The 15,531-nt window shown below is 41.9% G+C and overlaps 1 protein-coding gene across 19 annotated transcripts in view; it reads right to left on the reverse strand.

Annotated features, from left to right (window-relative positions):
• The window catches only part of phldb1a (pleckstrin homology-like domain, family B, member 1a), an 81,537-nt gene that overhangs the window by 45,609 nt on the left and 20,397 nt on the right, over nt 1–15,531 (reverse strand). For 18 of the 19 annotated variants that reach the window (XR_004766898.1, XR_004766899.1, XM_035433251.1 and 15 more), the window contains exon 5: nt 2,859–2,984. Coding sequence is in view for 17 of the 19 variants with exons in the window: in XM_035433251.1 (XP_035289142.1) it covers nt 2,859–2,984 (126 nt within the window). In the remaining 2 variants the exon portion in view is untranslated. Of the gene's footprint in view, nt 1–2,858; nt 2,985–12,824; nt 13,602–15,531 lie in introns of those variants that run through there. The other variant, XM_035433255.1, reaches the window with a different exon arrangement.

The raw sequence follows: 15,531 nt of genomic DNA on the forward strand, positions 1-15,531 counted from the left end.
ATAATGTAACAATAAACAAACCGAGGTGGGTCAAGTGATTAAAACTGTAAGATTTATAAAATAAAAATCTCACAACCTTGAAAACTGTGCCCCAGTTACAAAACGGGATTCACAAATAATTCATACGCTGCTCAGAAAAGAACTAGGCTAACGTGCATCCCTTTCCAGTGGACCAACATCATTCTCGGTTCTATTTCATTATTATTCGGTTTTTTGTAACAGAGTGCTGTCACTATGATTGAGAGACACATTAGTAACATCATTATAACCAGTATGAGTGTTCGGAGTCGGTGACAAACACGTTGTATTTCAAAGATTCAAACCGTGTTCGGTTTAAATAAGCGATTGTCATTTACAATGACACGGTCTTGTAGGCAATTGGTTAATTTTATAGCATGTTTAGGCAACATACGGCGTGTAGCTGGCTCTGTGACATGCATCTGTAATGTACATTTGCAGCGTAATTTACAAACGAAAAAAAAAACGGAAAACGTTACCAACAAAAACAATAAAACAACTGTACGGCTGATGTGCCAATCACACTGTTTTGATTTAGCCACAACGAAAAGCGCGAATTTAATCGGTACTTACGGACGGGGATAAGCTTTTGAGAAAGCCGGTATGAAATGGCTTACGCGCCAGCTCTGAGGGAGACGCCTGAATTTAGCATTCCGACCTCAATGACCGGCTGAGTCGTACCCAGCACTTGGCACCTCCAGGCGCGGCTCAACAGCGCTGCCACCGTGGACGTCCAGCTGCTCTCCGTGTGCCAGGCACCGCTGCCCGCTCACACATCCCCCTCCCTCCTCTGTCCACGGTGCTGGTTTGACTGACCGTGAGCTTCTTGGAGGCGGGAACAATTTCTGTATTCCCGGTTTCTTTTAAAGAGCCCTGCGATATAGGCTAGGCTACATTTTCCTCCTTTGTCACTATGCACTGTTGAAGGCTGAAGCGTCCATGTCATTTCGAAAAATAAAACCGAAAAACTCCAGAGAACGGACAATAAGATACACTCTTAAATTTATTATCATTTTACGGTAAAACAAAAAGATCTGGATTATTCGTATCTTGGCGCTCGTTTGCGCAATTTTTTTGAACAAACATACAGTATACGCGCACACGCCCAAATCTACTGATATACCGAATGCAGTCCCAGCGTGTGCAAACGGAACAAACAGTTGTCCAGCGCCTTCTTACCAAAGCATTCACTGTGACACACAGAAAGCATACGTGCGAATTATTATTATTTCAGACGGAACATGTTTTGTGTCCTGGCCCTGGGATACTGTAACCAAGGCTGCACCAAAGTTGATATTTACCAGAAGCGTACACAGGGAAAATAAATTAAGATTTGCGATTACCCAGGCATGGTGAAGAAACAGTGACAGAGAAAACGAGCATGTGAACCCAATGAAAGGCGAAATACGAGATAGCAAGTGAGTGTTAAAAATAGGGACGATGAAGACACTTGTCAAATAAAAACTGACTCCGCGTGGCCTACAAAACTGTTCTGGGACATGAAGAAGAGGGGTTCTGTTAACGCTCCCAGATTCTAGCACTTCCCAGCGCACATATATTTGCAATAAATCAAACAATTAGCTCTTGAGTGTGAGCTAAAGGGTCGGGTTTTGCCAATAAAAAGACTCTTATATGACATAAAACAGTAAGGCTAATATAAATTAATATAATTTTTTTGTTATTTTATTTGAAGCCATTTCATGCACTTTGGATGTTGTGATCTTGAGTGTGCTTGTTAATCGTATGTGAAGGTTGACATGACATTGAATGTGGAATTTATGGGGTTCAGGATACAAATGACAATGAGATCGGAGCTAACAGCAGAGACACAGTGCATCCATATGAGAGATACTCCCACTGAAGTGGAATCCAGACTACCATAGTGGAGGAAGAAAGATGTGCTTAAGAGGATAGAAAAAATGTAACCCCTGTTAGGTAATGCTTGAAAGCCAGCCATTGCTTTGCAAAACAATCAGCTATATCCAGATCATTTTTTCAAAACAGAAAAAATGACAAGAGCCCAAAATAAATGAATATTCAACAAACATTAACACTGGCAAATAACATCAGGGTTCATGCCAGCCACCCAGCCAGCTGTCTGACTGCTAGTCTGCAAAGCTGTTGAAAAACACAACTCACCCTGAATAGTTCTTCAACGCATGCAATTTAACCACCTAACTTGGTAAACTTGCTTTTGTAAAGGGACATGAGTCCCACTATGTGCTCTTGTACATGTGCATTCCCTCCCAGATTCTAGCACAGCACATGATCAGGATAAACACAGGGGGAACCCAAAGTTATGTCAGCCACACACACGTATTTCACCCAATATGCACTTTGTCTTTGATCATTAATCACAATGTACAGGTTTCCTATAACATACCCTTGCCGTCAGCTAGTCTGGACCATGCTATGTCTGCACTCTACTGGATCATATTCTCTCTCTCTTCATAAAAACAAGCCTTATAACTACACACACCAGGCACTCTTGCTGCAGGCAATTCTGTAATTAAACAGTATGTCATATAGCTAGGTGCTCATGTTTTCTTTATCCTCAAGCTAATAGTATTGGGTGTGTGTGTGTGTGTGTGTTGGGAGGGAGGGGGGGTTTGGAGTGTAAACTATACCAAGGCCATACAGGTTGTAACCACCACACTGACAAAAAAAAACCCTGCTGGACTTTCAGACAGAGCATATTCTAATATTCTATTCTCAGAGATATTATAACAATTTGAATATTATAAGGTACCTGAGTGGTGTATGTATAAATATGTGCTGTACCTGTACAAAGCCCATATTATAAGGTACCTGTGTGGTGTACATGTACATATGTGCTGTACCTGTATGGAGCCTGTGTTTGCCGCTGGTACCCTGGTCGCCTCCTGCCATCATGCTTTTCATCCTGAGAGCCTCTTCGGGGTGGTTGAAGCGAAAAAAGGTAGACTGGCCAAAGCAGAGCATGCACCCTGTGCACAGAGAGGAGGGCTGTTAGGTTTGCTGGGACACGTGCATGTGAAACACAAGGGACCACAAAGGCTCATCCAGCAGAGGAAATAAAAGCAGAAAATACAAAGAATCATCTCTTCTCTCCTCCATCCCAACATTGCATGTGTGCGTGTGTGTGTTTGTATGTGAGCTACAGTATGAGAACCTTGCCATTTTACAATTTTTATGTGAAGTGGACCATCCATGAAATAGTACAGAGGAAAAACCTAAAGAAAAAGTAATAAAAAACATTCCCTGGAGATATGCTCTTATCTACCTCCTCATACACATCAGCCTATGCTGGAACAGTGCCCCTCCAGGCTCCTTTTTCCCTAAAAAGCTCCGTCTGACAGCCTCTGAGAGCTGAGGGACGGGGAGGAGGAGACGCTGGGCCTTTCTGCAGGATGCCTGGGTGATGTGTATTCTGCTGGGAATGCAGTGACACCCTGAGGTCAGCGACCCTCACCGGTGATTGACAGGGCCCACACAGTAATACATCCCACACTGCAAACACGAAGCATCCCATATCTAACCACACTGGGCGCCGTGGCTACCGCCACTGACCTCAGAGCCCACGAGGAAACACACATCAGTGCGCAAGCACATATGACATGTACGCAAGCTAAATACACAACCTGCTAGGTTATCTGCATATATATCATTAATTTGATCTTATTATAGCACTTTTACAGCTGTAATTGTATATGTGCCTTGAACACCTGACTTAGCAAATCTACGAAATCAGGTAATTTCCCTCTTTATTGGCTGAGAGAACAAACACTCCATTAAAGGAAATTAATTTTTCTCGCTTACTGTTGTGCACAAAAGAAAAATGATTCATTCAGTTTTTTTGACCATATTAACATTTAGACTTCACAAGGTAACATAACAACATGACAATTAATGGCAACATAGTGACTGTGCAAGTCATTTATTTCTGTTAATATGTGTTGGGGGGCCTCAATACCTGAATTCAGTGAATTCAAAAGGAACTGACTCCAACCCTGCATGCACCTGAAAAATGACACCACAGAGAAACTAAGGCTGTACATGTGGGGAAGAGAGGTTCTAGGGTGTGGGTGAGTCTAGGGTGCATTTCCTCTGGGACACAGTGGTTGTGTATATTCCTCACTCGTGACCCATGAGTCAGGTGCGAATGTCATACTTTTGTTAGTACGTGCTGAAGGGGCTCACTTCCAGAACAGTGAATTCAAATGGACTTGAGCCCAACCCTTGCTCTGGCACAGCAAACAGAAACATGCACCTGTCATTTTACTGGACACAGTGGGTGTGTGTATTCCTCAAGCGGGAGTACGGCACACAGGCCAAGCCATCCTTCATTACACTGTCTGCCCTGCTAAAGGAGGCGTGGCCGAGTCAGCTGGGCTCAGTGGGGAGAGAAGAGAAACCAGAGACTACTTCAGGCACCCTGTGTCTGACTGTGAACTCAGCTTAAACCTGCCAGCAGTGCTCGCTTCTGTTTCAGTGGCCATTCAAATCATGACTTAAATCAAAAACGGAAACCATCTGAAGAATATAAATTTACATTAAACTGTAATCACTTAGCAGATGCTCTTATCCAGAGTGGCACAAATTAGTGGAGAACATCAGTGTTACTCTCCAGTGCAGCATCACAAAAATGGCACAGGGGCCCATTTAAAATGTCAAATGCCAACCTAACAAATAACAATTTTTACTGTAACATAATTAAGTACCACAGATAACAAATCTTTGCACAGCTATACCTATAGCATTATCCAAAAGGAAATGCAAATAAAGAAAGACCTGACAGATCAGAGTCCATTTTCATGCAATCAGTAAGGATGTTTGCTGGAATATTAAAAAATGTGGTCCGTGACATGTATTTTTAGGATGAGTCATAAAACCCATACGAGTTATTCAACAAATGGTACATTGTAATTAAAAGGCTAGTTTTTACAGCTTCCTGAATGCGCAAATGATGGAAGCAATCTCATCCCGGACTCCTGAAGAGCGTGCCATCTCACACGCACACACTGTCTCTGGCTTTGGGAAAGGTCGCATGGAAAATTCTCAGCCAGATCAGCCATGTTGTGAAAACAAAGTGCCAGATGCCCTTTTCTTCTGCTCAGAGGAAGAGCATGATTACATCACGGATCCTGGCTGGAGACAGTGTGTACAGAACACATGGCCCGGCACGGCTGCATCACTGGGCAACACCGCAGCTGCCACCACTGCCGCCACTGCTGCTGCTAGCAAGCAGAAGTTAAAATTTTCACGCCTTTGACAAAGAATCCATTTTCAAACTCAACAATAGAGCTACTACAACGGACAATTTCTTAAATGCCAAGATGACACCATTTGGGTTCGTAAGGCATGTAGGTATTTTTTGTTAGCTCTTCTTATTAAATGTGTGGCTATAACAGTTTAGGCAGGGAAAACCACATGCAAAACGCAATCTACAAAGTCACCACAAATTGCAGACCTGAAGTGTTTTCACACACACATATGACTGCATACCACCAGTAACATTATAACAGGGGACGCCAGTTCAGATTCTTGGGCAGGTATGCACGCAGGTTTTTGTTTACATCAAAAACTCTGCCCAAATTAGCTAGTTAGGTGTATAATTACTTAACTGTATACTCCAACGCCAGTTCACTAGAACACAGTGAAATATTTTATACAGAGATACAAAAACAGTTGTCATTCATGAGCTTGTCAAGAAATTTAGCTAGTGTCAGACCATGTAAATGATTAGGTTAATTACATAATTAAGAGAAGAAGTTGGTATAAAATTAGAAATAGATATAGCCCTACTTGCCGTCCCCTGTATTACAGTATAACAAGGCTTCATCAAAAGAGGCGGAGTTATAACCCACATTTGACAGCTGCCATTTGAGAAATTAAAATGTTGAAACTTTCGCTGAACAACAGTGAAGAGAGCGAACAGAGTGTTTGGAGAGGGCTGAAGCATAAACCATTTGAATGGGATAAATGGACAGGTCTCCTTTTAATAGGGCTCCAAATAACTTGTATGACTATGATTGTCAATTCAGTTGAGTGGTCAGTTTCAGAGGATGGCCTCTGCTGTACAGATGCGAGGCACACAGTGAGAATATGCAATGGAGGGGTGGATACTGAAGCGGTGTGAGATGGTTGTGGTTGAGTACTATTGACCAACCACACCTGCAAAAATCCTCATAAATTCCTGCATCCTGTCATATTGCTTTGTACTTGTGTTGACTCTTTATCAGTCACGCCCTTGTGAGAAGCTTGTTGTAGGTCAGTCTGTGACAATGATTGACATCATTATGACTGAAACCACACAACCTTATTGTTTTCTCAACACTCCTGACCTCATTCCTAGTACAGAGTCTTCACTGCATATTCTCTTTATCTGAAAATAGAAATTTAAGTATGTGAAATTGATTACTTGCAATTGATTGTTTCCAGCAAGTATTAGCCAGGATTAAGTTAGGTGGCTTGAATCATTGCTTAAAATAGGAGCTACACAAGATCATGATCCAGCAGAATAAGTATCTGTGGTTCATTAGCAAAGCCTGACCCTGGAATTTTGGCCAACACATCAGTGTCAATATGAATCTAGTTAGTCTCATAAATATTGATCCTGACATGGGAAGATATTGAAATAAGATATTATGCATTTACTCCTCTCTGATGGGATGTACTGGTTCTTTAGTACTATCAACATTAAGTCTGTAATGCGCTTGGTTGTGCTAGAAGAACCTTTTATATTTTATTTTACCAAACAATCCCTAAAGTGGAGCACAGCTATCGCATGCCAGTGGACCAAGCACATGGTTGACTTCCCGAACACAGCCGAAGGGACACCTCCACATCGATGAGAGATTTTCTCCCAGCCAATCGGGATCCCTTAATTCCTGCCATCACTCTGCTTCCCAGCCATCCCTTTAATTTGTTTACACTGCATAACTCACTGTAATGGACTGTCACCAGCTTGGAGGCACTGGACTGACCATGGATTCATGGGTGGAAGGTGTTAACAGTCTTCCACAGACAACACGTAGTATCCTAACACTAACACATCCCTAAAAGCAGCCTTGTCTTGTAACTGAGTCATGGGTATAATTCATTTGCAGCAATAAATCACATCCTACATGTCCACTTCACAAGGACTTGAGAGTTGCACAGAAATGCCATAAATCTAAATCCCAGAGTGAATCCCATGCAACATCGCCCTCCAAGAACAAAGACCAATTCAGAGTCATAAAAATATAATTTTATAAACAACAGTTCAGTTGTAGATGTGGCAATTGTTACAGTATATTTAGCATTTACTGACAGTGCAGATACAACCACTTTGTCCTGTTTACTTGCCTGTGTCTCTTTTTCATGCAGCTTCCCTCAGGCATTCATCTCAATGGTATGATGGCACACTTTTCATTGAATCAGTGCTACTGTTTTCATGCAACAGCCTCAATAAGAGTCGCATATTAATGGCCCACAACCATAGCCTATTAACCTGGAGCTGAAAAACCTAGATCTGTCCGCTTCCAAGCAGGCTGGTTAGGCATCAGCAGATATCCCATGGCTGTGATGTGATTATCATCCATCTGGCTTTTGTCTCCACAGGTTAGCTAAGACCAGAGGCTATCTCTGATTAGCCTTGTCCCACCGTGCTTCTTCCCGGCCGTCACCCCATCCTACCCAGGCCTGGCAGTTCAGCCTTAGCCAGGCCAAGCAAACTCACCCCCACAGGGATCATAACATATCCTGCCTACCACCTTCCCCCACTGCAGTGACACAAACCACTTTTGAGCACTCCACCCTGTCTCCCAGTCTCTTTGGTCTTCAGATACCATCACTGAAGGGAAATGTGCTGACTCAGGAAGATGATGGTGAGATTGAGTCAGACGAAAGGGTGCCAGGGGATTGGGGGGGGGGGGGGGGGGGGGTGTATCTATTTATTTATCCCCTTGGTATTTTTTTTCCTTCAATTACAAAGACACTTGAATAGTTTGCCTGGACAGGGGATTGGCAACAGAACATTTTTTTGTGGGTGGCCAGTTTGAAAAAGTCCTGCTGCTTCCTCTGTACCACGAAGGAAGAATTTCCTGTGTTGCCACCACTTGAGAAAATAAGCTGTCTAGTCATATAAACTATAGCTGCATGTCTACCCAAAAAATTAAACAAATAATAAACATGCTAACAACACAGCACATATTAGAAACATATACTACCATATACCCTACATCAGTTGTTGCCACTATAATAAAAAAAAAATTAAACTCAAACAATACATATATCAACACAGGAGAGCAATTATCATGCAGGGTACATTTAAAATGAGAACTTTTGATATGGACAGAATACAGCGAATGTTCAAATACAGAAAATTCACTCACTAACACTTGTTTGTATGCTCTTGTACTCAGTTACAAGCCTTGTGAGTACCATGTGTCGTGGTACAAACATATCCCATATTGTGACTTTAAAAAAAAAAATTTAAAAAAACATTAAGTTGACCCTTGCATTTTATGGGTCCTGCCCTCTATGCTCATACACCTTCCTTTCACAGGAACCTAAATTCCCAACTGAGATTTATATCACCATATTACATTAAATTAATATTTTTCACTTTGCATGCTTTCAGTATATTGCTGTTCTACCATATTCTTAACCATGTAAAAACCCTCATCACCTGCGTGGCATCCGTTCAAGTGCAGCAGATTATTTGAAGTGACATGGTATATCTCGACGTGTGTATCAAATGATATGTTATTCAAATTTAGATAACATTTTATGTTAAAGAATCGTTCCCCTCGCTCGCTGCATCCCATTCGCTGAGCGGGGACCTCGGCTCCATTCAGCAGGAAGGACCCCCATTCAATCAGCCCCCAGCTGTTTATGGCGGGACGTCAGCCAGCGCGTGAATGAAATATGACACCGGGCCCATTTCATAATTAAAATTCATGAGCTCGTTTACGAGAGGACAAGCTTAAGCAGGGGAAAGACAAAAGAGTTCAGCAGGGAACATCAGTCGGGAGTCAACCTCTGGAGAGATGGGGCCGGCCCCAAACACTCTCAGCGCATTGGCTCCGGTGATAATTAGTTAATTCGTTGCCCGGTAAGAGTGGTTTTGTGTTAAAAAGCTTGGACGTCTCCTCCTGCACATCCATGGCTGTACAAGTAACATTTGAAGTCAGAGTGAGAGGCCTTTTTATTAATGAAAATTGAAAGAGCATGCATTTCAATTCACTGTATGCATGGCTCAGCTACAAGCAATGACTACTGGCATAAATCACAGGCATTTACAACACACATACCCAAAAATAAGCATTCACAAAAGCAGCACATAGCCTACATACACACACACACACACAAAGAATCGACTAACTAAAAGATACACAGTAGATACACAACCAACAAAATGAAAATTCAGGCCACATATTTTTTGAACAATCTCTACCTAGCGAGTTACTTCAGTAAATGAATAGGTTTCAGGATCAAATCCCAGGTGGTGCACGGCCATAGCACCCTTGAGCAATGTACTTAACCTGATTGCTCCTACAAATATCCAGCTATATAACTGGATGGAATGTAAAAATGTAAGCAGTGCAAGTTACCCCAAATACAGGAAGCTGACAAGTGACCGAACAATGCAATGTATTGATTGCCTCACTTAATAATATGCAGGAGAGCTAGAGGGGACAAAGGTTGGCTGCAACACCTTAAATCACTCTAATCAGAGCAAAGCTAGACCCTGCTCACCTCTGTTCTGTATGCCGTGTTGTTAGTTGGAAGGATGGTGGTAATGTTCTGTTCTATAACACACTGGCCAAACACACTTCTAAGTGAAAACTCAATGATTGTAAATGTCCCTGTCTGTATCTGAGGTTCATTTATTTATTTATTTTTTTGGTTTGTAGCAGGTGGGTTATCATCCCATATCTGGGGCAGCAGAGGCAGACAGAAGCTGTTATATGAGTCTCAGAGTGCAGGCGAGAAAAAAAGCCCCCAGCATTATACCCATGAGTTAGAGGCACCCTCTAAAGCAGGAAACCTCTAAAACAAAAGGATGCCTAAAGGTATGCAGGCAGTTGCCTGGGCGTCTCTGTGTTTTACTGCTAGGAGAGAGGCCTGACAGAGAAGAAGCCCGTTTAATTACCCCGCCCTCCTGACGGCAGTGCCTATCCAACAGAGAAACCTTGATGTTGCCAGGAGATTCTGCGGTGCACGAGCCATCCTTTCAGCACTTCCTGCTCCTAGTGCTCCTGACGCTCAGCCCCTGGGGTAATCTGCTGACTTTACATCCTTAAGACCGCATTCACAATTACATTTACATATAGGCACCCAGAGGGACTTTCATAAATAAAACTGTGTTCACTGAATACCTTCACTAAAAGCACAATATAAAAGCACCTTTCAACTGACACAAAAGGATTGATGCATTCTTCGGTGCAAGTTGATATTGCCTCAACAGGTTTTGTATGGCACAAGAAAGGCTTCTAAATATAGGTGATATTTTGCTTAGAATGCCTTGTGTCTAGATCATATTTTATTAAAGTTTAAAATAAGAAAAGAAATGCATATGCTTACCTGACACCAACTTTATACAGAAGACAATGTAAATACTTATAAATGTATGCAACTTAAGTATAATGTTGTGTGTGCAATTTGAATTGATATGGCTAAGCTTCAGAGTCTCAGACTTCATACAATACAAACATTAAGCCCCCGGACTACAAAAGGATCTTTTAAAACATTTCATGTAACTTTGATTTGACTGTGCTTGGGAAGAGCTGCTGGCTGTGTCTTTTCTTAGTGTGTTTAATATTTTGTGGTTCAGCCCCGCCTTGTCTTTTACTGATAATGCAGGAAATGGGGATAGGCAGAGATAATAGTGCTGGCATCCACATCCCATAAGGCATTTTTGTCAGCTTCCTGTTAATCTGTTATCTGAACCCCCCTTATTAAAGATGGTGGATAATCCTATGGACTCAATAACTTGAAATAATACACAAGACAAAAATGTGCCATCCAATTTTTGTTTTAGAATATATGTTTATAAATTTAGTAATCTGTTGGGTAAAACAATTTATGATTAAACTCAAATCACAGAAATATTTGTGAAATAGGCCTATTGCCTATTTTGAAAGCACAAGTAAACTTAGTAGCACATGTAACTAGGAAATTGTCAGTGTTCTCAAAATATTGATTTGTTTTGGCCATGTCCACACACACACAAACAATCCTTACTAATTAGTGTCAGAAATCAATCAAGCAAGCAATATACATGTGATCTGTTCTATGGACAAATAAATACATCAAACACCATTGTAGAATGAAAATAATGATAAGACTGACACTGTAAATTTTACTCAAAGCAGTAATAGCCTGCATCCAGTCAGCATTCCTAGAAGCCTAAACAAAATTCACCAATTGACAACCATATTCACTTTTCTCAACCTACACGTAGGCTATTACAATCTTTTCTGGAGTTATTACGTGTCATCCAGAAAGAGAACCTTTCTACAACTGCAATGTTTATATGCGGATGCATATCAATGTTTGAACACAAACACGCCGTTGACCGGAAAAAATATTTACAGCTAGAAAAACACTTTCACGAGACAGATGTTCACAGATACGACCCTAAAACAGATGGCAGCCTTCAAATACGGAGCGCAGATGTAGCCGCAAACACTCTCCAGACTCACGGAGAGAGGACTGAACTTAGAACTTCTATTGACAATTTTTTCAGCATAGTCAGGGGGTAAGGAAATATTCTATAATCATTACAATGGCAACACAGTCTACTTTTAAAGTCCTGCCGTGATTCATGAATGGACCAACGAAAGGCTGACAAGACCTTCACAAATATAAGGCTAACATACGAGCAACTGAGAAGAAAATATAGTAACACATACAGGCTATCTGGCATAGCAGCAGAGCTTGGTCACACCGTGCTGGCCAAGAATAGATGCGTACGGATACGGTTAGCCTATGACAGTGCAGCTGAAAAAGGAACAGTGACTGATTTGTCATGGTTAGGGCGATATCTAGCAAAATCCACCCATTGGTAGATGGAGAGGGTGACGATTAACAAATGTGACTGTTACTTCTGGGACTTAACACGATAGTATGGATTTGTGTTTGTTTCCTATTTGTTCACAACTCCGCACAAAAATTGCATATTTTTAAAACAACCAGTGCCATGACAACATAAGCATATTTAATATTCATTTCTATGGGCAAATAAGTAAATATTAGTCATGTGCTTTCCTCGCAGCACAAAAGATATCAGGAAACTTCTGATCTGACAGCCATATACCGCGCGTGCAGTTGCTATTCGACATCTCCGACAGTATATCAGTTGAACTTAGGCTGTGAATGTGAACCTGAGAGAAGAGCAATATGCATAAGATCCCGCACGACGTCCATACTCTCATTCTGTTTGTCAGTCTTGTTCTCTCGATATTCAACCAAGGGACTTTTCGAAGTAGCAAAATGTAGGCTACCCCGAATCACTTTCCAAAAAGCCGTTGCATTGTCTTGTATCTGTATTTTCAGAAATGTATGTAGGCTAAAGCTAAATTTGTGTCCATTGATCGTCGTTGAGCTGGTCGGACAACGAAACTCGGAATAGACCTACCGGGACAATTACTTCGCTTACTGTACATTTAACTTATGCAGTGTGCGCGCTGGTTGCGGAGCAGCCTACTGTGAAGGGCAGACTGCTTCTTTGTGTTCACTGTGGCTTTTATTGGGCTATCGCTATAAGCAGCCAAATGTTTCTAATCTAGGAAATCAAATGATAGGCCTACAGAAATGGTAAATAGCATAAAGACACTTACTTTCAAATCCAAGGAGTTCGAGTCGTAGAGTCCTTCGCTATCATTGTATCCGTGCTTTCAATGTCGAGAGCGTCGTCTGTTTTCCTTATTAGAGACTAATTGTTGCGGGTTGGTGTGTGCCGGCTGTGCGTGCCCTGCAGATGTCTTTGTGATGATAATAACGCTATTCACTATTCTCCCACGAACTAGCCTACTGCTGTTGCACAAAAGCGAGCAGATGTCCACCTGGCTAATTGTAATAGGCTACACCCCTCAAAACACCATTCAACCGCAAAATACAGCTCTGGCTCTCCGATTAAGCTGGGGTAGCCTAAATATCCACACGATAGCAACCAATAAAAATACGCTACGAACAGCCCATAATGTATTTACATTACTAACTGTTCTCTCATTCACGATTAGTCTGAGAAATACGTATCCTTATTCACCCTAAGTTCAATGTAAATATATAGGCTACAAGTAACCTCACCTCATTGATTTGCCAGGTTACAATCACGACACCGACTATTTAAGAAATCAGTTTCGACAAACCTTTGAGGGCAAGTAGCCAAGGCTACATGTGTCTGCTGTAAACACAAGTGGGCTAGTCTAGTTCAGAAAGACAGTGAACACGCGGTTGGAGCCCAGGTAAAGAAATAGCCTAGGCGGTCTCACAAGTCACTTGAAAGGCTACTGATTTTTCGGCAGGAGAACGAGACAGATTGGAGTTCGAGCTGGGAAGACAGCCGCGGCCGGTTCCGGGGACAGGGCTGCCATGTAGGCTACCACCTCTCGCGTTATGGAAAGCGCAATCGAACTGTGAAGAAGGGGGGGGGGGGGTCTCTCTCTCTTAGTCAGATTGCGTTTCAGGTCGCTTCCATCAAATATGCTTCTCCATGTTCAGTGTCATACTGTATCCCACCGACAACACCGGCATCTGTAGGCTTTCCGCTACTATACAGTAATCTTTCGCACAGGCTCGAAGACTCTGTTAGCTCTAGGTTCTTAAGAGTTGTCTAATTAAAATCGAATGTTAGCCAAAACAGCCTACATGTTTCCTAACAAACTACGTAGGCCTACTAAGTATTGACAGAAATATTTTCACTGTATACTGTGCCTTTACTATATAATGTGTTTTGTGTTTACTCACTTTCCCTTTGTGCAGATTTTCTCTTCACCATAAGAAACGCATGTTCAGTTGGATTCCGTTCAGATAAATAACTTGGCCAGTCAAGAAATTTTCCAGTTTTTGGCTTTGAAAAACTTCTTTGTTGCCTTTGCAGTATGTTTGGAATCATTGTTTTGCTGTAGGATGGAGCACCATCCAATGAGTTGGGAGGCATTTCGTTGAACTTGAGCATATAAGACGCTTCTGTACGCTTCAGAATTAATTCTGCTGCTGCTAGCAGCACTTACATCATCAAAGAAGACAAGTGAACCAATACCTGTGGCAGCCATACATTCCCAAACCATAACACAACACCCCCACCACCATGTTTCACATCTTGGGCAGTTCCTTTTGACTGCTACACTTCGCTCTGCCACTGCCATTCCGATACAAGAGAATCTTGGTTTTATCACACAAAAAAAGTCATTTTTAAGGTAGGGGCTTGGGCATCAAACTTGTTTCTGTCACACGTCGTGAGTGCTTGACCACAATATGCCTGCTTCAGTCAGCATTTTCAAACATTTCAAGCAGCTGTATCAACCAAAATGCTCAAATCTGAGTGAAATATTTATACTTTGCACTGAGGTTACACCAAATATGTTGGTGGAACAATTCTCTGGTGTGAATTGGTGCAATTTCTGTTCCCTTGAGATTATTGATTATTGATTAGATGTCAAGGTTGCTCAAATCTAACAGGTAAGTAAGTAAATCTATACTGGAGGTCCAGCACCCTTCAGGTGCTACACAAGAGAGACAGCTGTAGTACTAGTTATGGAACACGTATGCTGTACATGTGTGTCAAGGTCAGTCGGAGCTGTTCTACTAAAAATTATGAACACATTACAGATCCGCCTCAATTTGATGCCTAGTCTAAATTTTTTTGCTTGGTGCACTCCATTCAAATTAAAACAGATCTATCTGCTAGTTGTATGATTTTCTAAGAAAAACCCTTGGTGCCCTTGAAACCTTCTTTTACAATTTTGGGGTGTTTTTAGTTCATCTTTATTAAAAAGGCTATGGAACACCTTAAATAGCCTGAGGAAATAGTGCCCCAGCAAGAGGAGCCTCCAACTTCTTTTTTGTTTGTACGCGTCAGAGAGGGGAGGCCGAAGTGGTTGGTGCCCCTCGAACCAGCTGCTGCATCACATCTAAAATCGGCCCTCAGCTCCAGTGGCCGTTAACCTCAGGGGTAGCAACAGCAAGATGGGGATATTTTTGTGAGGGGAAATAAAAATAGCAGAGCGGGCTGCTCAGATTTCAGAGAGAATCCAGGTTCAAGAGCAGGGAAGATGGGCCATTTCCTGGATGGGGCTTAGGTTACACTGTGGGCATGTACAGCTTTGCTTTATCCCTTATGAAACATCATATATGTCCAAATATAAAAGGAAGGGTATGAGCAATATGTTCTGAATATGTATTGAATACATACACTGAACATATTTCAATTCAATCAACCACATATAGTACCTCCCGTTTGATGGTTCCAGTCTATTTAAGAATGCATTCCAGGTCGCCATTGGGAACCAGCATATGCACTGATGTCCTCCAGACAGTTTGGGG

Source organism: Anguilla anguilla, chromosome 9, assembly GCF_013347855.1.
Source record: "Anguilla anguilla isolate fAngAng1 chromosome 9, fAngAng1.pri, whole genome shotgun sequence".
NCBI classification, from domain to species: Eukaryota; Metazoa; Chordata; class Actinopteri; order Anguilliformes; family Anguillidae; genus Anguilla; species Anguilla anguilla.